Here is a 20925-nt window from a genome sequence, read left to right on the forward strand (position 1 = left end):
GAAGCAACCGATAAACGGGTGGCGAAAGCGGGCGTCGCGAAGCGAAAGTAGCCGTCCCCGCCGGGGGAGGAGGGACGGCCACGCCGGGGAGCGGGGGACAGCCGTCCCTGCCGAGCGACCGACGCGGATCTCGGCGGCGTTCGGGTTGGTTTCTTTATTTTTGTAAGAAAAGAAAAACAAACAAACAAAAAAAAACCACAAAAAAAGAAATCCGCTCCTGTGCTCTTCAACAATGACCGGCGGCGGTGGGGACACGCTAGTGACTCCCTACAGGTACAGGAAGAGTGTCTGCTCCGGGTGGTTCGTTTCCCTAAGCGATGACACAGCCTCCCTTCTCCTTGAATGGGTTCTTGTCCTCGGGAACCCCCTTCACCAGCGGGTCCTCGCCCGACCGCTCCTCGATGTAGTTCTTGATCTCTTCGGAGCACTTGGACACCTCGAGTGAGAGAACAGAGAAATGGCTGTGTTACCGCCGGAGCTCACCGTGTACCTCAGAACAGCAACCCAGTGAATTCACATCCTTCTTTCTCTTATTTACTTTCCCATCAAATATAAAAGATCTGACCACAGAGCCAGCACTAAGCATGTGCAGACTCAGGTTCCTTCCACTCTTTCACAGCCCGATATTCACAGAACATGTGAGTATCACTGGGAATTTATATGCCACTCGAACAGCAGCTGCTGCATAGTTAAACTTGGTGGGTTTGGTTTTTCTTTAATCATTCAATATCGTTTTATTAAGCTGCAGGTCACACTCTCCCTCAGCATCAACATGACTTACAGCCAATAGGTTCAGGATCAGTAACTTTCAATTCAGTTTCAAAGTATTTATGACTTTAGGTGTTTTTCCCAAACAAAACATTCAGTAATGATTTTTCCATGGTAGTACAAATTCTCACCTTGCGGTTCTATAATAGCAACCATGTGTCTTGAAAGCCAGTAAAGACCTGACTAGGAAAGACAATTTACTTACAGGTTACCTGGGGTTATTTTGAACAACAGTTAATAAAACAGCCGTTAATAAACAGTGTTATGACAGAACATAATATGCATGACACTTTGCATGACATTCATAGCAACCTAGCACTGACGTAGGTAAGCCTGCACAGAACCCGCCTGTGAAGAAGAAATGGGATTAGCGTGTGTTCACTGAGACAGGAGCACAGGCAGCACGTGTAGGAACAGTGTCTGCGGAGCCTGAGGGTGCACAAGCAGGCCCCATCAGCTCCAGAGGATCCTTGTCCACGCACATCTCTCGTTTCCCTTCCCTATGTCAGCGGAAACCGTCCTTTGGTGCCCGAATACCTGACATGTCTGAGGACACGTTCCTGGCGGTGTCCCCACCTCCTCCCTTCCTACCCGCAATCCCTGCGGAGGCACAGCAGTGCAGAGTCAGCAGCAGGAACCAGCTGTTGGCCAGGCCACTAGATGACTAGTATTTCTAATTTAAGGCCTCTTGCCTTCTTTCTTAATTATATTTTACTCCATAGGTAAAATTATGACAAGAGAACCAATGAATTTACCTGCTCTATCATAGACTAACAGAGCATGGCTGGTGCAAAATTAAGTTTTAAGCCATCAGAAAGAACTCAGAGTTAATTCCCAGTTAAATAGTGCATAAAATAAGGTCTAACTACCTCTAGCTGCCTTACAGAAAAGAAGAATTTGGACCTACAAATCCCATTACATGTGCCTTTCTCGTCTGTGCCTCACAAACTCTGTTCATTCAAATTGGGGCACCTTATGCCACGGTAAAGTCATGTTCCAAAGTATATACAGGACCAGGGTTTGGTTTACTTCAGTCAGCACTATCAGGACCTTTTCCACATATAAGAAAAAATGTCTCCTTAAATACACATTCAGACATTTTTATTCATTCAAACAATTACTCAAAAGGCTATTTCCTCTTTGTGCTGTAAAGGTATAGGAAAGGGTCAAGAAAACTTTGGCTAAACATTTTTACTTTTGGTGACAAGAAGAGTGAGGCTTCTGCATTTCCCTGTCCCTGTAACACCCCCACAGGTACCAGGGGACTGTGACAACTACCACACAGATTTCATTCTCATAGTAATGTTATAATGCACTGGTAAAATTGAGGATGTTGTCTGTACTTTACTACAGGTGATTTGAAAATACCCATTTCCCTAAAGCGATCAGGCTTTTGGTTTATTCCAAATATTTAGGCAATAATAATAATAATTATTATTTAGTATCATCTATACATCCTACAGAGTCTATTTCAGTTGCTTGGGAACTCTCTGAGGGATGATATAGATATCTATAGTACTTGGATGTGGAGCCCTCACTACTGCTGCAGCTTTAGACTATACCATAACATCTACAGTCACTGATACCTAACTGACAGCTAAAACATAACTGGCTTTCTTGTATTTTCCAGTCTAAACACCCAGACCTGCAATGTAATTAGCATGACTAACGCCACTGATTCCCACGTATAAATGTATTTTTAGTCCTAACTAGAAGCATTTATTTGGATGTAGTTTGCTTCTGCAGGCATGCAGAATAAAAAAGAAAAGAAACATTAGTTTTATCATGGAGCAAGATCACTTTTGCATGCCTTTCACCTATAGAAAATGTGCAAAAATACAAAAATTTCACTGGAAACTACTTCACCTGTGGAAAAGAACCATGGCTGTTCATGACTGAAAGTACAGTGTTTCTTTCGGACCAGCTGGATGGATCACGGCTCTGCACCAGCAGTCCTTCGGCTCCTGCCCTCTGCCCGGGCACCGCACAGCAAGTGAAGCGGGGGAGCGGTGCCGGGGGGAGAGGGCGGCCGTGGCCCGGCGACTTCTCCCGCAGCCCGGCCGGGTGCGGTGCGGTTCCGGCCGGGCCGGGACGCGGAGCGGTGCCGCAGCAGGGCTTCCCGCCGGCACATCACCCCCGCACTTGGCACTGGCAGATTCCAACGCGCTTTACAGAGGAGGGGAACTGAGCTCAACGCGCTCCTCCCTCGCCAGGCAAGGCTGCCTTGCGCTGCCACGGGGCTCCGGGGACCGGCAAGGGAGGGGAAGCCCAGGGGTGCCAAATGCAACGCCAACAGCCGCGGCCGGCGGGCCCGGCCCCTCGGGGCGCCTTACCCCGGGGTCGGAGCGCCCCTTTCCTCCCTCACTCCACAGCCACCCCGGTTAAAGACCGGCGCTCCTACGCGCTGCTAGCGGTGGTATGTCGGCAGCGCCGTCACCGGTCCCTGCCCCAAAGGGGGTGGCTGGACCCGACGGTGCAAACTGCGGGCGTCCCAAAAGAGCCGGGGCTCTCCCGGAGAGCGGTCCCCAAAGCTCCGCTGAGCCTGTCTTCGCCGGGCCCGCCGCGGAGGGACGGGACGCTCCCGCTCCGCGCTGGGCTGCCGTGCCCGGCCCCGCCGCCCGCCCGACGTGTCGCCGGGCGCCGCATGAGCCCCCGCACCCCCGCCCGGGGAGTAACGGGCTTCTCCCCGCTCCCGCCCCGGTCCCGTTGTCCGCCCCGGCGCCCGGGCAGCCCCGGGCCCCTTCTCCGCGGCCACTCACCGGCTGCCTCTCCAGCTTCACTTCTTTCCGGAGCTGCTCCACTTCCATTTTCAGTTTGTCCTTCTCGCTCAGGTCCTCGATGTTGATGGCTGGCATCGTCTACGCTGCCAGAGCGCGGAGGGAGGGATGGAGGGAGGAAGGGAGGACAAAAGGTTACCTCTGGGCAGCGAGGGCGCCGGGGCCGGAGCCCCCCGGGAGGGCGCGGGGCGGTGGGACGGTGGGACGGCCGCCCCCGGCCCGCCCCTGGGCTCACTCAGGCGGTGCCGTCCGGGCTGCCCCGCTGCTCGGCGGCGACCGCTTCCTCTCCGGCGCGCCTGGCACCCCTTCCCCGCGCCGCTCCGGCCTTTAAATCGCCACGCTAATCCCCACTAACCGGATTAAAGCCCGCCGCCCGACCCGGCACCGCGGACGGGGCGCCGGGGCGTTGACACGGGCCCTGCCTGCACAGGGAGGGTCCGGCCGTCCCGGTGCGGCCCCCGGGCAGGGCTCTCGGCCCCGCCGCCGCATCGCCCCGGCTCCCCACGGAGCGGGGAGCTGCAGCGACCCTCGTGTGCTGGTCTCCCCCCTCCTCTGCATCTCCGCCACCACTGTGGGGAAAACGCAGCGAGGTCGACCGGGTGTTTTGGCCCAGCGGTGAGGTCTTTCTTCCCCTGCCACCTCCTTCTGCTCCTCCTGTCCCTCGCAATGATTCTTGTTTGCCTGTGCCACCAGCATCCCGGGGCTCTGTGCTCCTCTGCCCAGCAGCTAAGGTAGCAGCAGGTGGTTTGCATGGGCACATTCTTTGATACTTGGACATGGTAACTATAAACGGACTGGACTAAAACGTAGAGAGGGAAGGAATGGCTCTTGGGTCAAGTGTCCCGGCAGGTGGCCAGGCTGTCAACGGCAGACACCGCAACTTTTGTTGGTAGGCATGTCGGTATGTCTGCAAAGCAGAATTGCAGCTCTATGTGAGAGGGATGTCATGCCTGGCCTGCACAAAGCATCTCTGGAGACCTGGAGTTATGTCGGGTGTTGAGGAAGGGATGCTGTCTGTAAGAGAAGTGATGGGTTCAGAAAACACAAGAAGGAACTAGGCCATTCTTCTCCTGTGGTTGCATATACTTTCAAGGTCTAGATTCCAAACAGGGGGCTATGCTCTTTGGAACAGGGTGGTCCCTCCATGTGTGTTTGTACAGCACCTAGCATCTCTGATCCCCACAGCTGCTTTCCTACAATACCAGTGGAGGCAGAATCTACCACCCCTTACCATGAACAGAGCTGCAGGCCTGGAAGCAGCTATTAGAATGGGTCCTTCTGTTATCTGATACTTCAAAGGTCCCTATAGGCAGCTGCTCCTCCCTCTTTCCACCTCTGGCTTTTCCCCTAAAGATACTCCTTGCTTCTCCTCTTCCCACTCACCAGATGTAAGCAGCTGCCAGCAGTATGTAAGATTTACATCTTTCTTCTTCAGTGCTGCTCCTATAGTGCTCTTGGGGTTTGTATTTGTGTTATTTTAGCCAGTTCACTAAAATCAGTTCCTTTTCCCCTCCTTCTGGCTATGATCCCTCCCTCCCAGCTGTTGGTATGAAATTTCTACACCCCCTTAACCGACACTGGCAGCTGCATCCCTTAACACTACCAGTTGCTGGTCCCTGGGCCAGCCAAAACAGGTGGAAGGAGCTGGCCAGCCAGGGTCCCAGGGGAGCCAGGGCTGTTGGTGGGAGCAGAAACATTGTGATGCATGTGGTGTGGTGGTAGCAGGCGTAGGGTGCGGGAGTGATGTGAGAGTGGGCTCTCGCACACGGTTAGGATGGGAAGGACAGCTTGGTATCAATAACCGTGTCATGGAAAGCCTGCAGTGAGCTGTCTGCTGGCATGACTAACTGACTGCAGTTACTAAAGGACTTTCTACCACTTGCTATGTTAACTTTTACTCTTGTTCATATATTTTTTACAGATACTTACCTAATCTAAGTGAACTTCTTTGCTGTTACTGTGCTGCAGCATTGATGGACAGGTGAGTTTAGCTCAAACTTTGTGTGCACAGAGGAAATGGAAAATATGGGAAATGGTATTTGCATGACAGCATTCATTTTGCTGCTATTGTTTACAGTGGTATTTCAATGACTTTCTTTGCAATTCCAACAAAATTTGATGAAAACTAAAGGACGTCTAGTCATATTAAAATCACATGAGAGTTTCCTAATATTAGAAAGAAGGCCTTTTGATTTTTGTCTGGAAATAGAAAATGTAGGGGGTGGGGGGTTGGTGTGTGGGTGGTTTTTTTCTACCTAAGCTTTATTATAGTTGCTGTGCTTAATAAATTTAACAAAGCCCCCCAAAATAAGGACATCCGTTACTGACAGTTGTAGCTATAAGACTCTAAAACATGGCAGATGTGTCCCGTGGTGATGCCTCAAACTGTACCAGGGCTTATTTTCCTGCCACTAAAGCACCCACTTGTCCTTTGGCCACTAGAGATTCTGAAAAAAGGAACAGTGCTGAAAAAGGAGGGAGAGAGGTGCCATTCATATCCTCCCAGAAGCCACCTAGGTGAGGTGGCGGTTGAATTTGCTCCTTTTTCTTGCCTTTATGAAAAATAGAATGTCAGAAAACTAGGTGGTAATCCTCCGTGATATAAGCAAAGAAGCCACGGGGAGAAAGTAAATTCCTGAAATAATCAGGATGCTATAAAGTTCCTCCTCCTTACAGCCCATATGGACTGTAGCTTCTTTCCTGCAGGCCACAGATTTCCAGGGCCCTGTATGCAATCCCATCCCGGGCACCACCTGCCTGAAGGACGAGGCCCAACACCATTGCTGTAAAGGGAGCGGAGAAGAACAATAGGAGATCAGATTAGTTTATTGTTATCTATAGATAGCACGCCTAATTTGCAGCTGCTTTTATCTCTCTTACTGTCTTAAATCTGGAGTAAACACTAATTAATGTAATGGCTCTAATAGATTAAAGAGGGAAAGTATGCTGTTTGGTGCTCACCCCCTCCTCCCCCAGATCACACTGCATTGCCTGATGGGGTTAAAACCCCACAGAATAAGACAAGTCATGGTATTTTCTGAAATGCAGCTTTGAACTAGCCAAAGGTTTCATCCATTCAGCCCCTTGGGTTTCCCAGCAGGCCGAGCCCGCTGACGGTGCCTCGGTTTTCTCCAGTTCATCAGCGTTATACAGAAGGGTATTAAACCAGTAACGCGGGTTGATGGCTGTTATCTCTAGCGGCTCCGTGCCTGTCCCGGCTGGATCAGGACCTGCCCCAGGCTCCCGTCTTTGATTTGCATGTCCTGCCGCCTTCTGCCCAGAGCCAAACGGGGAGCGGCCGCCACGGGGGCGAGGGCGAGGGGGGAGAGGACTTTCGCTAAGTGACCCGTCCCGGATTTCGCCGTGATTAACAGGAAATGCTCTTTGAGCATCATCCCGTAGTGTGTGTGTGTGCGTGTGCGTGTGTGTGGCGGGGGGGGGTGTCAGCTCCCCGTAGCGGGGCGGGGGGCTGCCCGCTCCCCTCGGCGCTCGGGCTCACGCAGGCGCGCAATTTGCCGCGCCCCGGTGACCTGCTGTCCCGCTGAATCAGATTCTCCCCTCCCATACATGCGCAAGGAGGCGGCCCGGGACAGCCGTCTCGGCGCATATAAAGCGCTGCCGTCGGGGCGGGCAGCGCCGCTCGCTCCCGGGACCCCGCTGCCACCCGTCCGCCCTCCCTCCCTCCCTCCCTCCCGTCCGCCGCCGCCGCGACATGGCCGCCGGCCGCCGCCTCCCGCTGCCCGCGCTGCTGCTGCCGCTGGCCTGCGCGGCCCTGGCCCCGCGCACCCTCACAGGTAGGAGCGGGCGCTCGGCGAGACCCCGCGGGCGGCTACGCGGGGCCGGGGCTGCCTCCGCCGCCGAGGTGGCTTCAGCCCCGGTCTCTGGTGTCTCCCGCAGAGAAGCAGCGCGCCTGCCTGCTGCCCCCCGACGACGGGCCCTGCCGCGCCCTGGTGCCGCGCTGGTACTACGACAGGTACACGCAGAGCTGCCAGGAGTTCACCTACGGGGGCTGCCACGGCAACGCCAACAACTTCCTCACCTTCGACGACTGCGAGAAGAGCTGCTGGACCATCAAGAGTGAGTCCAGGGAGCGGCCCCGCCGCCCTCCTCAGCCCCGGGGGCCGGCCCGAAGGGGCCCGGTTCCCCGGCGTGCCCCCGGGGTGGCAGGGGGACGGAGAGGGTCTGTGGGAGCACCGGGGAGGCTGCGCTGCTTGCGGGATGCTTTGTACCCACCCCGTCTGTCCCGCCTGCTTGCCGCGACTGTCTCGCTGATGTCAGTGTTGTGCAGAGAAAGCAGAACCAGTTGTTTTGGAGGCGACGTGCGGAATTTAACTATTAATATTTTAAATGCAACTTAATCTTATATCTAGTTGCTAATCAATGCATCAGATTCCTTCTGTAAAGCGTATCTCACTTTATTAAAGAACGCAGGTAGTGAGACAAGCTATGACTTGCCTGCGACCGGAGTAATAGCGTTTTGTCTGCACTGCCATGTTGTTCAGTACGGGGAGCACGAAGGGTTGATTTTACAGAGGATGAAATTAATTTTTTTGCAGAAGTGCCCAAATTATGCCGGATGGAAGCTGATGGAGGACCTTGCAGGAGTCATCTAAAAAGATATGCCTTTAACTTGAGCTCAATGAGGTGTGAAGAGTTCATCTATGGTGGCTGTTATGGAAATGGCAACAACTTCAGAGATTTGCAGTCTTGTGTGGACCACTGTCTGCCAGAGAAAAGTAATGATTGTTCCAAATTTTTAATAAAATAGATGGTTTGAAAGCGACACGAAGATGATATTTTATTTTATATTTTCCTCTGCATACCCATAAAGTGGTATTTTTGAAGACTTCTGGGAAGCAGATATGTATATTTTCTGCAGACTTTAATGTGTCACTTGTCTCAGCTGTTACTGAAAGAGCAAAAATGCTGTGCTGGTTTTAATATTGTGACCTTAAATATGCCCACAGCTACACCCAACCAATCTCTTAACTTATAGAGAGCTGTACATGTATAATCTGAAGGGAAATAAGGTTGGAGATCTGTGTTGAGGCAGATGTATGAGACATTGTGGCAGTCACCTTCAGGGCAGTGATATCCTATTATAAAATGGAAGCGCCTTTCTAAAATTCAGGCCTGAGAGATGGGGTTAGGTGGCTTGGGTTGTTGGCACTCGCCAGCTCAACTTCTGCTAAAAGTTTTTTGTCTGACATGACCCTTCACTGTCTCTCCATATGAGAGAGGTGGTAATTATAAGCAGGTGACTAAAGCTAAGTGTTGTCATAAACACCAGATTAATATCCCGTGCAAGTAGGATCTTTGAAGAAGAGAGATCTACCAGAATGTGCAAAAGCTGTCACTGCTTTATTAGTGCTTGATGAGACAGTTATTTTTGGCTGAAGACAGATTGCCAGTGTTTTCTTAGGTGAACACTGAGTTATTTTTAATTTCTCTGTTGCGCATCCAATAAATTGGTAAAAGGGCTCCAGCAAGAATAGTAAAATTTTGTTAAGGCAAAATGAAACGTGGTTCTTGTGAGGAAAGTGGTGGGTTTTGTACTTTTTGCTGTAAGTGGGCAGGATTTGCTGGCAAAATCATAGCAAGGATAAACAGAATAGTGCCTTTTTCCTCTACAGAGGTAGTTCCACTGGAATCATTGTTATATTCCTGTATATATATGGAATAAGACTTTTGACCAGACTATGTAAATATCTCAGCTGTCGTACATGTGACACCACAAATGGGGAAAGCTGATGAATTTCACTTGTGGGATAGTAATCCTATTTTCTGGGACTGTCTGTTGCTTTCTCAAATTCATAACTCACAGGAGTAAAATGTAGTAAGTCTCTGAAGTCATTGGTAAGAGTCATGTCAGTTCAATGGGAACAAGAGCTGTTTAGCCACAAAATTATTGCAGGGTAAATTTTAAGAAGCCAGGCACAGAGATTACATTTATGTAATTTGTCTTTTTCTCTCTTTTTTTTTTTTCTTTTTTCAAGCTGGTCCCTTGCTATGCTATAGCCCAAAGGATGAAGGATTGTGTTCTTCTTCTGTGCCTCGCTATTACTATGACACCAAGACTAAATCATGTAAGGAGTTCAAATATACCGGCTGTGGTGGAAATGCCAATAACTTCGTTACTGAAGCGGATTGTTACAATGTCTGCAGAAAAGGTAAGATTTTTTTTGTAATTTTTTCAGTTACAAGCACATAAAGCAATCCAAATACTCACCTTGGTTTGTTACAAGGGTATGCTTTTTGAATTTTGGTCTTGGTGTTTTCAAAGGCAGGGAAAACCGAGATGCAACACTAAATCCTTCTGACAAGTGCGATGCAAGGTGGTTACACCATTTTTGAATGAAATGTAGAGTAGAGCACACAAAAAACATTAATTAAGTTACTAGAGCCCACAAAGAATCAGTCTTTAAGCTGATCAGTACCAGCATGAACACTTAATTAAGGTCTCATTTTCTTCCAAGTATTTTAAAGTAGGATTAAAGTTGTGAAATCAATTTACTTTTTTCCTTCACATTTTCAGAAGTTATCAGCCTCTCTTGATTCCCTGCTGCCTGTTCCTGTTTCCCATTCCCATTCCTGAGGATTTCTGCCTCCTCAGTTGTGCTGAGTCAACTGTTTCTGTGGTTGTAGGGGGGGAAGAGCTGAGAATGATAATTGATTTTTCTTAATGGTTTTATTCAAATCAGCTACTGGCTGTGCTTGTAAGTCAAAACAGTTGTGCTTTTACCTGCAGTCCTGTGTTCATACCAGCTACTGCTAGTTTTAATAGTCTACTTTAATTCATTTGATATGTAAATCAGTGAGAGAAAAGCATAATTATATGTTGATCCCCAGAGGACTCAGGAAGCAGACACAGCACAATACTTAAAAAATTGATACTAACAGGAAAAAAAATGAAGGCTATATCTAGCATGTACATTGACTTTGGGGGAAAAAAAAAAGCCAAACAGTAGCTCTGTTTTAAACATGAGATGCACAAGGTCCAAGTACTTCAATATTTAAGATGTGTAGGCAGAAGGCTTAAGTCAGGAGACGATGCTTCAGTTCTGGGCTAGAAATCCAGGGCTGGGGCAAGGATTGCACCCTGAGCACAGTCCTCAGAAGTAAAAATACTGTCTGCCAGTTAGTCATGGCAGTAATATTTCTGTGGGTGACAAATCTCAGTGTGTCTCTGCCATTATAGTATTGTAAGGGAGTCTTTAATAGCATGGTAAGTCTATCTGAGATGCTTGTGATTATCTAATTTGCATCTATTACTACCTGGAAAATGGTTGGGCCAGGCTCCAACCTAAGTGTGCAAAGAGAGAGGAGGAAGGAGACTGCCTCTTCAGCATCTCGCCTCCGCGCTCTGCCCCTGCCCACACCCAGCCAGAGCCACCTGGGGGTTCTCCCTTCCTCACTCTTTTCCTGGAAGAAAGAAGCAGGGAAATGCTGTCTCCTAACTAGAGCACCGGATAGCCAGATGTAAAGGATCGATTATAAGCTTTTTCACTAACTTGTGGATTTCACAATTCAATAAAGCTTGGTAGAGCTGAAGCCCATAGTTAAGGGCATAATTAGTGCTAATTAATGTTGTGCTATACATATTTATTTCTATAGCTTGGGAGTGTACAGCACCATTAAGGAAAACTTTTAAGGCAACTTAAGCCACTCCTTCTCTCCTGCTCCCATAATTCCCTCCCCAGCATCTTTCCTGTTACCTTTTGGAGTCTTGACTTGAATTCAGTTGACCTTCCCTGTGCAAATATGCAACTGCTGTTTAAATTGATCTATAGCTTTTGGAGCAAAAAGGTTTCTGATTCATTTCATTAAAAAAGTTTATATTGGAGAAGAAAATAAATATGTTGGGGTGACAGCGAAAAGATTGGGAACTGGCCACAGGGGTTCCTCATGCAGGTAAATATGTAGCATAAAGACAAAAGGTTTTCAGTCAGGTTTGCAAAGTACTTCTTTTCTCAACTGCACGCACACATTTCATGCGGCCTTTGTAAGCATTTCTGGAGATAACCCCGATTGTCTTTGGCCACTCTGCAGCTTGTGTGTGAAACCCAGTTCTATGCAGAAGCCTTAAACATTTTACCTGTTCTTCTCCCACAAGCATTGGTTATATTTTAGACTTTGCCCCAGTGTTGTTCAGAGAAATGTAGTAATAGTTCTTCATGGTTTGGTTTGGGTTATTTTTGGTTTTTTCCCCCCTCCAGATAGAACAGCATGTTTACTTCCATTCTGCTGTCAGTGCAGGACAGCTAGGAAAGACTTTGATGTTTACTCAGGAAAAGAGCAGCAAAGTAGGACTCCAGTGCCAAAGGAGACCTTACAGTGTGTGAGAATAGGGAGTCTGGAACACATTTTACAGTTTCTGATATGTTTGTTATTATTGGATCAACTGCTTGAACAGCATAATATAAAAAAACCCCAAACCCAAACAACAAAGAGTAGTAACAGTTTTTTCATACTGCTTCTGTAACTGCTTCCTTTGTTTTCTTAGCAGGGACTCAGAAACCAAGAATCGACAAGCCAATGAATGTATTCCGCAGAAAAATGATGAGAAAACTGATTAAAAAACCTCAGACGTATAACCCGAAGTCTTAAAGCTGATGTGCACTTGGATGTTTGAAACATCTTTTGATTCCACTTTCTTCTTTTGTAAGATAGTTTTTACACAGTTTTATACACCGACATAGTTCTGTCTTTCAGAACTGCTTTTTATTTCCAATTTACTTTTTATAAAGAACTGCATTTAATAGAAGAAGAATGAACCTGATTTTGGTTCTTCTGCTCTGTTGTCTTTGCAGTAATACTTTGGCAAAGCCAGGTATTTAGATTTCCATGTTTTTATGGGGGAATGTTACGACTGCCTTGGGAGAATATTTCAGCTGTTACAAATAAAGATTTGAAAAATCAATTATATCTTAGTGTAACTAAGGAGAGTACAAAACTAAATCTCTACCATGGATTTTTTTGGGCGTCCTCTGCTTGCTAAAGAAAAGGAACCTTTCAAAAGTGTGTTGAGAGGTTTATTACCCTGCCATTTTACATACTTTTGCACTGTCATTTAAGTACACTGTCTTTTACAGTTATGTTCATAGTCAGTGCTTTCAGAAGCCTTCATAACAGTAACAGAAGTATAAACTTAAATAAACTTATAAACTTACATCCCACAAGAGAAAATTTGGAACAGGGATACTTTGATAAACATTCTGACAAAGGCAATGAATAAGCTACTTGAGTATTAAAATGAAAATGTAGCCATTACTTTTTCATGACATTTGAGATTTCTGCAAAGTTACGCTCCAGATCCTTGTGTAGCATAAATCAGCATATTTTTATTGATTTTAATGGAGCTACACTGATTACGTCTGCTGAGGATCTTGATACTTGTGTTTATGCGGTGGCTGTTAAAGCAGAAAAGCAGAATCTTCTGCAAATCTCATATAATCCTTCTTTTGAGGCACTATTGTATTTCTTATGGTAGATTATGCCTGTGGTGATATTATTGCACCTTCTTTCACATTTTGTATTTGAGCCATGTCTGAATTTCAATTCATTTCACCTACAATATTTTCTACGTATGAATTCATAAGTAATGTTAATAAAATGTTTGGGAAAAAAAGGAGAGCTTGTTCTGTCATATGCTTCTGTTAATTATATTAAATTAGTTGTATATACCAATATGTGTAATGGAACCTGTTATTTACTAATTATGACTCTAGAAGAGTTTAGTTGTCTCTTAAATCATTTCCTTACGCTGAGGTCTGTCTTTCAAGAAAGCCAGTAAATTGCATTGATGTCATTTATCCCCAGCAGTTTTTATGGCTCAGCTGGCTCTCTCTAAAGAGCTGCTCTCAAGATGCTTAGTTAAGTTGATGGTCTCCTGTTTGATGTTCCACAATCTGAAGAGCTTTTGTGTGGGTAGTGGGCTATTTGCTTGAAATGACATTGACTTTCAGTTCGAAAATTTCAGGTGTTTGCTTTATCCCCATGTCGGAGAGGGAACATGATGGGAAAACTAGTCAAGATTTGGTTTTCTTACTGATTTTTCTCTCACTGCTGGATTTTCAATTAAAGCAGTCGGCTGTGCTTGCCATAGTCTTTCTACCACGCCATTTCTGGTTCTTGATCTCGCAAAACCTTATTTCAATTAATCTGTCACTTAGTGCAGATGAATGGGCACATTCTGTGACAGAAAATTGCAGGAAACTAGTGGCACGGTTCTGAGTGTTTGTCCCATACCAAACCTCTTCTCTGGTAACTAGCCTTTGAACAGACGTGGGCCCAGTCTAACCTCCCTGGGGGAGACAGGGCATGCTACCCATGGACACTGCCTGTGTCCCTTCCCTTGGGCTGCGAATTTTGGCAGTGCTGCTTAGAGCAGCAACCCAGAGTGTCCCTCTGAATATTTTTTTCATACCTTGCACTAGCATTTGGGGCACACCAGCTGCATTTGTTGCAGATTTCTGACTATGGCTTAAAAAACCCACAAGCCCGTTTCAGAAGTCAAAGTTCAATTTAAACACTGTTTTTAACTGTAGAGGATGGCCATCTTTTAACAGCATCGCTGTGGGGCATAATCTCTGGTAACATGTTTGGGAAATGGACTATCGCTCCTTACCTCTCTGTGTCTTTGACTTTCATAGGAGTATTTTGGGGTGAGATACACAAGTGGACCTGGGATTTAAAGGGAGCCCAAAATCTGAGAGCAGCTCCCTCTCACTTTACTTTTTGATCTTGGAATTGGGTGCCTGGTCACACATCATGACATATCCTGGGCAATGCGATACCTAGATAGTGTCCTGGAAGGGATCCAAGAGTTTGATAATCTGCCCATGCCTCCTCAGGGACTCAGAGCTTTCTTGAGGGACCGGGCTCCCCCCAGGACACAGGAGTGGTGACCACTGCAGCCCTTTGTCATGTGGCTGCTCCACATGCTCTTTCTTTTCTTGCATAAAAACATAATTCGAAGTCCAAGGGTTTACTGCTAGGGTACTCGATGAAATATCAGAGGCTTGAGTTTTAATCCCTTATCTACCTGATACCACACAGAGATTTAACCTAAACCATCCATAATTCTTGCAGGGTTTCCTAGTGAGCAGGCTGTAGAGTATTCGGGAGGGCAGTGGGGGGAGAGAGGGGGGAGAAGAGGAAGGGGAGAGGCCATGGAAGTTTCTTTCAGTCCCTTAGTGAAGCTATTCCACTTTGTATAAATTGTACCTCCTTTCCAGGTAAATGCCTTAATATCCTTTTTTTTTTAGCTACAAAGAATTTCAGTGGCCACTGTGCTGCTTTGCTTCATGTTCTTACATTACTCTAATATCCCTCCAGACTCCTGTGGCTTTGACTAATCTAAATAATTCTCTATCATCTACAGCATTTTACATGACTCATGACTTACTTCCTTTTTCAGGAAGGTTGGGTCAACTGTTAGCGTTTTGCCACGTTGAAAATTAATGCAGCCCATGCCATCCTGCAAATTAACTTTTATTATAGTAGCCAGTGTCCAGCAGCTGGTATTATGTGTCACAGAACCAATTTCTACTGCAGAGGAGGGAAGCAGTGATTATAATCGGTTGGGTTCATCTTGTCTTGCATAGGCAAACTGCCCCTTGAACTCATGAGTAGTGATTTGCACGGGACAGTCATACCTGCTGCTGAACAGTGGTTGCTGAAATAAGCAGATTTGACTAAACTCCAGTGCAAATAACATCACTGCTCTTTAACTTTCCATTGCAACCCATAATTCCAGTTCTTTTCTTAGTGGCATCTTGTGAAGAACTGTATAAAAGACTATAAAAATGAAAATCTGCACTGATTATTCATCTTTAGTCTGTGACAACACTCAGGGAATTGCTTTGTAAAAGTATTTCAAGAGTTGGAGAATGGCTTCATCTTTATATCTGAGTGGAATTTTAATTATCAAAAAGAGAAGAGAAAAAAATCCATGTGGAAACATGAAATTTTTTTTTACTGATAATCTAAATGATTGTAAGCAAACTTTCACCACACCTATTTTAGCAGTGATTGGCCCCAATAAAAGACTTTCTCACAATTCCATATTTTAGGAGCAAAACGGCGATAAGTTCAGCTTGTATCCCTGGAGTCAGATTTCTGACTGCCAGGAGTGTCCCTGATCCTTTATTGATTCTTTTCATCTGAGGAGGTGGAAAACATGCAATATTTATTTAAAAAAAAATAAAAAAATTATTAGACACAATGGGCCACATTTAAAAAAAAAAAAAAATTCACTGAAGCCGTGTCTCAGCTCACAGGTGAAAGATGGAGTCCCCAAGCTTGAAGTCAGCTGTACTGCTGAGGGCACAGTTCTGGATCCAGGCAGTGACAAGAAATCTGTTGTGCTGGGTAAACGCAGTCCAGCTGTGGTGATGTAAATCTGGAAGAACCACACAGTGGATATGCCAGAATTATTATGCATTTACATTAGTGTTATTGAAAGCAAAATCTGCCTCATTATCTTTCTAGAAAGCTTTTTTTTATTATTATGCATAACTATCACTGGTGATAGTTAGTTCAGAGATACTTGCTTCTGTTGAAGTGAGCCTAATTTTTCAGTGTATGGTGGTCCTGTACAGTAATGTCTATCATCTGATAAATTACTTAATTGCCAAGGATGAGGGGTGTTAATCATAGTATATAAAGCCTAATGACCAGCAATGATATTAAAAAAAAATCTATGTAAACGATATGCATAAAAGCATGCTGTTTGAGGTATTAGCAACTGATGGGATCATGAGCTGTGATTTCCAAATAAATGTCAGAGAAACAAGCATTCCCAGCTCATGTCTGAACTATTCATAGCAGAGAAATAGTTCAGGCAAGTTAAATACTAATTTAGGAAATGTAAAACATTGTATCTATTATGTGGGAATAAACCAAGCCCCTTTCAATGGCAGTTCCCTTTGTACTGGCAGCACTGACCATAATTTCAGATGAATATGGACAGAACGGACGCTCTTCCAGACACAGCTGGTTAGATGCCTGACTGCTTTTGCGTGAAGGACTTTTAATGCAGTTTGAACTCAAAGTACATCATGTTGTCTCACTTGGTGGGGCCGAACTTCAAGCTGGTCATCATGCAGTAATATTAAGCCCTATTTTTTCTCATGCTAGATCCTCATTAAAGGCCTTGATATATTAACTACACGTTAAATTCTTTCATATAACTGCCAGCTGAATTACAACGTTTTTGCTCAGTGAGCTTTCTTGGAAGCTTACTACTCACTAGCAAGTGTGCAGCATCTTTTCTAAGAGGACAATGCATGATTAACATTTTTAAAGCTTAATATGAAATAGAGTAATAAAACTCATAGTACCTAATAAATGCATATGAACACTATTCTCTATGGGATATTTTTCTCTGTGTGTGGGAAGCAAGATAAAGGGATAGATTATACTAATAAAAGATATTTAAAGAGTTGAGAGAGTAAAGGGTGGAAAATATACCTCATTATCAAACCAGGAAAAAGTTTTCCATCATCACAGTAGTTTTCAACAATAGGAAATCTTGAGTCTTACTGATGTTAAAAAAAGAATATTTTCTAAAAATGCCTCTAGTAGAAAGTAGCGAGACTTTTTTTTCCCTTTTTTTTTCCCCTCTAAAAGTGGGAGGGAAGTCTGCTGAGAAAATCAGTGATGACAAATGGTATTTACTGCTCTCTCACAGACCCAGGTTGCCGCACTGGAGCACAAGGAGCCTGTACAGCTCCCGCGGTGGCAGCCGGAGGGACTCTGCCATTGGTCCTGGAGTAAGTCCAAACACTTTGATAACCTCCTTTAAGTGCAGAAACGTGATCTTGCATAGAGCAGTGTTCTCCTGCAGCAGTACCTGTGTCTGCTTTTTTTGAGCTCTTCTTTGTCAATTTTCATCAGTGGGTGCAAGCAAACAAACAAAGGCTAAACAGAAATATCCGACCTTTATTTCGGCACTCAGCTGCTGGATGTATGACGTGAATGATTGCGTGCTCTGGTGGGGCAATAGGTTCCTTTCAGGTGGGAAAGGAAACTCACTCATTTCTTCACTCCAATGTGTCTTCAGGTAGGATTAGGACCAAAACTGCTACAAAGCCTATTATATAAAAATGCTGGAAGATATCTAACATTAAATGCATTTCCTTGATTAGGTTTTATCAGGGTTTGCTCTTTCCAACTTTTTCAAGAATCTTCTTTTAAAATCTAAAGTAATATTCAGATAAATAGAGATCAGTTTATATTGAAGGAGGACTTTTAAAATCTCCTTAATTTAGTTTAAAGTCTTCAGATAGCTTGGATATTCTTCCTTCTTATATATTATACATTTGTAGACACCTATTTTAAGTGTCACTTTTGTACCGGCAATTAAACTGGGTTCCTTAATTGATCTCCTAATAGTAATTTTGCATCCTTCTAGTGTGAATTAATCTAAGCAGAACTAAAATAAAACTGTACAGTATGAATCACAGTAAGTTCTAATTCTCCTAGAACTAGTCAAAGCTACAAACACCTGAAAAAAGTAAATGTTGCTGAAGTCACATGATTTTGCTTTTCAACTTTGTATTTTTTGAAACTGAGACTGAAAAAAGATTACAGACTGTAGTCTGCAGTTATGCTGATAGAAAGCTGCTCTTAATCTCCAGATATACAATAACGAAGCTCTTTCCAAACCTATTGCAATGGAGCTGACAGAGAATCATCCAACTCTTTATTGCCTCACTTTTGAAGAGACACCTGTAGTTAATATTTCTATCCCCAACAGACAGAATTATGCCTTTGAATGTGATAGTGAGCACTCAGTAGCATTTAGGATTGAGGTTTTCTTCTTTAAAAAGCTCATTTTATTTTATTGTTTCTCAGTTTATCACTGAAGCACCCTGAAGGCTTTCTCGTTTCAGCCTGAAAGGCGTTAGGGACGACTGTGCTGAGTCTCAGCTGCACAAGGTGAGGCTCTGGGCATCAGAGCCACAAAATGCCCTCCAACTATTTATTGCTGAAACCCTTCACCCCAAGAAGAAACCACTGAAAAATAGCTCAGATGATAGCTCTGTGGAGAGAAGAGAGGTAGGATGTATCTTAAGCACTTGAGAAAGCTAAAGCAGGGGAAAATAAAATAGTCACAGCTCTTGCAGGCTCTCTCCTGGTCACGAGAGACATTTTTTGCGAGTTGTGCAGCGATGTTCATTCCCCGGCTAGGGAAGCCTAGGCTGGAGGGAGGAGGGGAGACCCTTCTCTGACTCACTGCACTTGCTCCTGCTTCGCTCGGGTGAGCAGCCTCTGCCCGCACCATGTTCACGCAACGGCCAGGAAACGCCGGATCCGATCATTCCCTTGGTGTTTATTAGCCAGGGCTGGACCAGATGACCTCCGAGCTCCTCTCAGCCCAAATTTTCCTATGAGTATGAGTGACTGTCTTAAACGAAAAGTAATGTAATGTTGGAAATGCAAATAAGTTTTCTGAGGACATCACAGAAAAAATAAGGATCTGAATGAGTCCATCCTGCTGGGCACCCCAGGGCACTTCCCACTGCCATTACCTGGGGAAATCCCTATTCCCAGTGCAAGTCACAGCCCGTGCTGGGAGTTTTGCTTTTTTTTGGGGAAGATGTCTGTTCCAGAGCTGTGCGGAGTTACGGGCAGCTCAGTGCTGGGGACATAGGCTGAGAGGTACAGAGCAAGAGGAGCAGGGCATGGGGAGGTACACAGCCCCAGGTGCATCACTCTGGGTGGAAACGGGGAGGTGGCTACGGGGAGAAGGAGAGCAGGAGCGAGCAGGGGGGCTCCCACCACGCGACCTGGCCCGCCGGGGTGCTGAGGCTGGCGACGGAGCCCTCCTTCTCTGCCCCTTCCAGCAAATCCATCCCACTGCCTTTTCTGTACACTAGGCTCTATGGTCAAAGCAGCATGTTTTATTTTAGGGAACAATATTGATTTACATCCTTTGAGCACTACGTGATAAACTTATTGGCCACATGTCATATTGCAGCACTGTCATACACCAGCTAATGTACAAAAAGCAAAAGAAATTAATAATTCAGCTATCTGGTTTCTCAGGTGGGAGCATACAGTATTGATAGAGCTTTGAAATGCACCACTGTACTCGGCAAAAGCCTAAAAGTAATATTTTTCTCCTTCAGACATCCAAAACCATAAAATAATGACTATTTTGTTTTCCAGCTGATGCAATAAGTCTCAGCAGCACTGGACTGAATGCTCTATAAAGCACACCAAAACATGACTTCAGGATTTTTGCAGCTGCTGAATGACTGTGACAGCTCTTCCTCTATTTCATTGCATTCAAACTAAGCAGATGTGAAGAGAAATTGTGATACATAACTAAATACATACCTAGCAATGGTATGCATTATTAGTAGCATTCAATCACCGTTGCCATACCTATTCCTATTCTCTTACAGATACTTGTATAGTCACACTCAGTCTACACATGATTAGGTAGAACTCAATCTTTCTGTGTGTTTTGTCTGCTAATTTCCATTTAACAGTCAGTCAACGTTCAAGAAAAATGATTATTTTCCTAAGCAATAGGTATGGGTACTCTTTCTTGTCTCAGAGAGACCTTACTGGATATGTTTGATCTGTACAATGTCCCCTTTATTAGTAATGCAGATATTGCAGCCTGTACTTTGATCTCCGTTATTTCCTCAGTTTTAGTAATGAGGGAGAACCAAAAGGAGGTTGTTGGGGAAGGAGCTGCACATGTTGCATTTGTACAGAGAGTGTTTGTACAGCTGAAGGTGAAAACAGAAGGGATCAAGAAACAAAGACCACATTTACAAAGGTGTTTGATTTGTGGGATTTCAGTAAGTGTCTATTGCCTAACTCCTTGTCCTGGTTTTCAGCTGGGATAGAGTTAATTTTCACAATAAGCTGGGTGGGGACACAGCCAGGACAGCTGACCCAAACTAGCCAAAGGGGTATTCCACACCGTATGATGTTATGCTCAGTACATAAGGGGAGGAGGGATCGCTGCTCGGGATGGGCTGTGCATCAGGTTCCAGGCAATGACCAAATTGCATTGTGTATCACCCACTGTGTATATTCTTTTGTTAGCATTGTTGTTGTTGTTTTCCTTTTCCTTTACAAAGTAAAGTCCTAGTAAACTGCCCTTATCCCAACCCATGAGTTTTACCCTTTTCTTCTGATTCTCCTCCCCATCCCACAGGGTGGAGGAAGGAGTGAGTGAGTAGCCCTGTGGTACTTAGTTGCCAGCTGGAGCTAAAACACAACAGCCCTATTGATAGAGTGGGAATTTCCCAGGCACTTCTTGAAAGTGTCTAGGGCACCTTATCTCTGACCTTGGACATTTATCTCTGTTTTTATTTATTGAGGTAAATATCTTTGAAAATCTGACTCCACCTCT

General features: G+C 45.3%; 2 protein-coding genes across 3 annotated transcripts; one reads left to right on the top strand and one right to left on the bottom strand.

Moving 5' to 3' along the window:
* Positions 1–183: 183 nt before the first annotated feature.
* Positions 184–3924, bottom strand: LOC104629405 (guanine nucleotide-binding protein G(I)/G(S)/G(O) subunit gamma-11). The gene is made up of 3 exons (XM_075746167.1): positions 3784–3924; positions 3528–3630; positions 184–436 (listed from the first exon to the last, which is right to left on the bottom strand). Exons 2-3 carry the CDS (start codon positions 3621–3623, stop codon positions 311–313), a joined length of 222 nt encoding a protein of 73 aa, XP_075602282.1. The 5' UTR covers positions 3624–3630; positions 3784–3924; the 3' UTR covers positions 184–310.
* TFPI2 (tissue factor pathway inhibitor 2) lies at positions 3790–12513 on the top strand. 2 transcript variants are annotated; one of them, XM_075746163.1, is made up of 7 exons: positions 3790–4160; positions 5467–5526; positions 7122–7339; positions 7443–7622; positions 8102–8281; positions 9542–9715; positions 12049–12513. In XM_075746163.1, exons 2-7 carry the CDS (start codon positions 5519–5521, stop codon positions 12150–12152), a joined length of 864 nt encoding a protein of 287 aa, XP_075602278.1. In that variant the 5' UTR covers positions 3790–4160; positions 5467–5518; the 3' UTR covers positions 12153–12513. The 2 variants fall into 2 exon arrangements, with proteins under 2 accessions (XP_075602278.1, XP_075602277.1); XM_075746162.1 differs by lacking the exons at positions 3790–4160; positions 5467–5526 and having other exon boundaries at positions 12052–12513.
* The last annotated feature ends 8412 nt before the right edge of the window (positions 12514–20925 follow it).

The sequence above is a fragment of the Balearica regulorum genome, chromosome 2 (assembly GCF_011004875.1).
Source record: "Balearica regulorum gibbericeps isolate bBalReg1 chromosome 2, bBalReg1.pri, whole genome shotgun sequence".
NCBI classification, from domain to species: Eukaryota; Metazoa; Chordata; class Aves; order Gruiformes; family Gruidae; genus Balearica; species Balearica regulorum.

Coding starts and splice junctions, on each gene's coding strand:
- LOC104629405 (XM_075746167.1), bottom strand. CDS start 3,623: ATGCCAGCCATCAACATCGAGGACCTGAGCGAGAAGGACAAACTGAAA. Junction 437..3,527: donor TGAAGCTGGAGAGGCAGCCG/GTGAGTGGCCGC, acceptor CTCTCACTCGAG/GTGTCCAAGTGCTCCGAAGA.
- TFPI2 (XM_075746163.1), top strand. Junction 7,340..7,442: donor GGCCCCGCGCACCCTCACAG/GTAGGAGCGGGC, acceptor TGTCTCCCGCAG/AGAAGCAGCGCGCCTGCCTG. Junction 9,716..12,048: donor TTACAATGTCTGCAGAAAAG/GTAAGATTTTTT, acceptor TTGTTTTCTTAG/CAGGGACTCAGAAACCAAGA.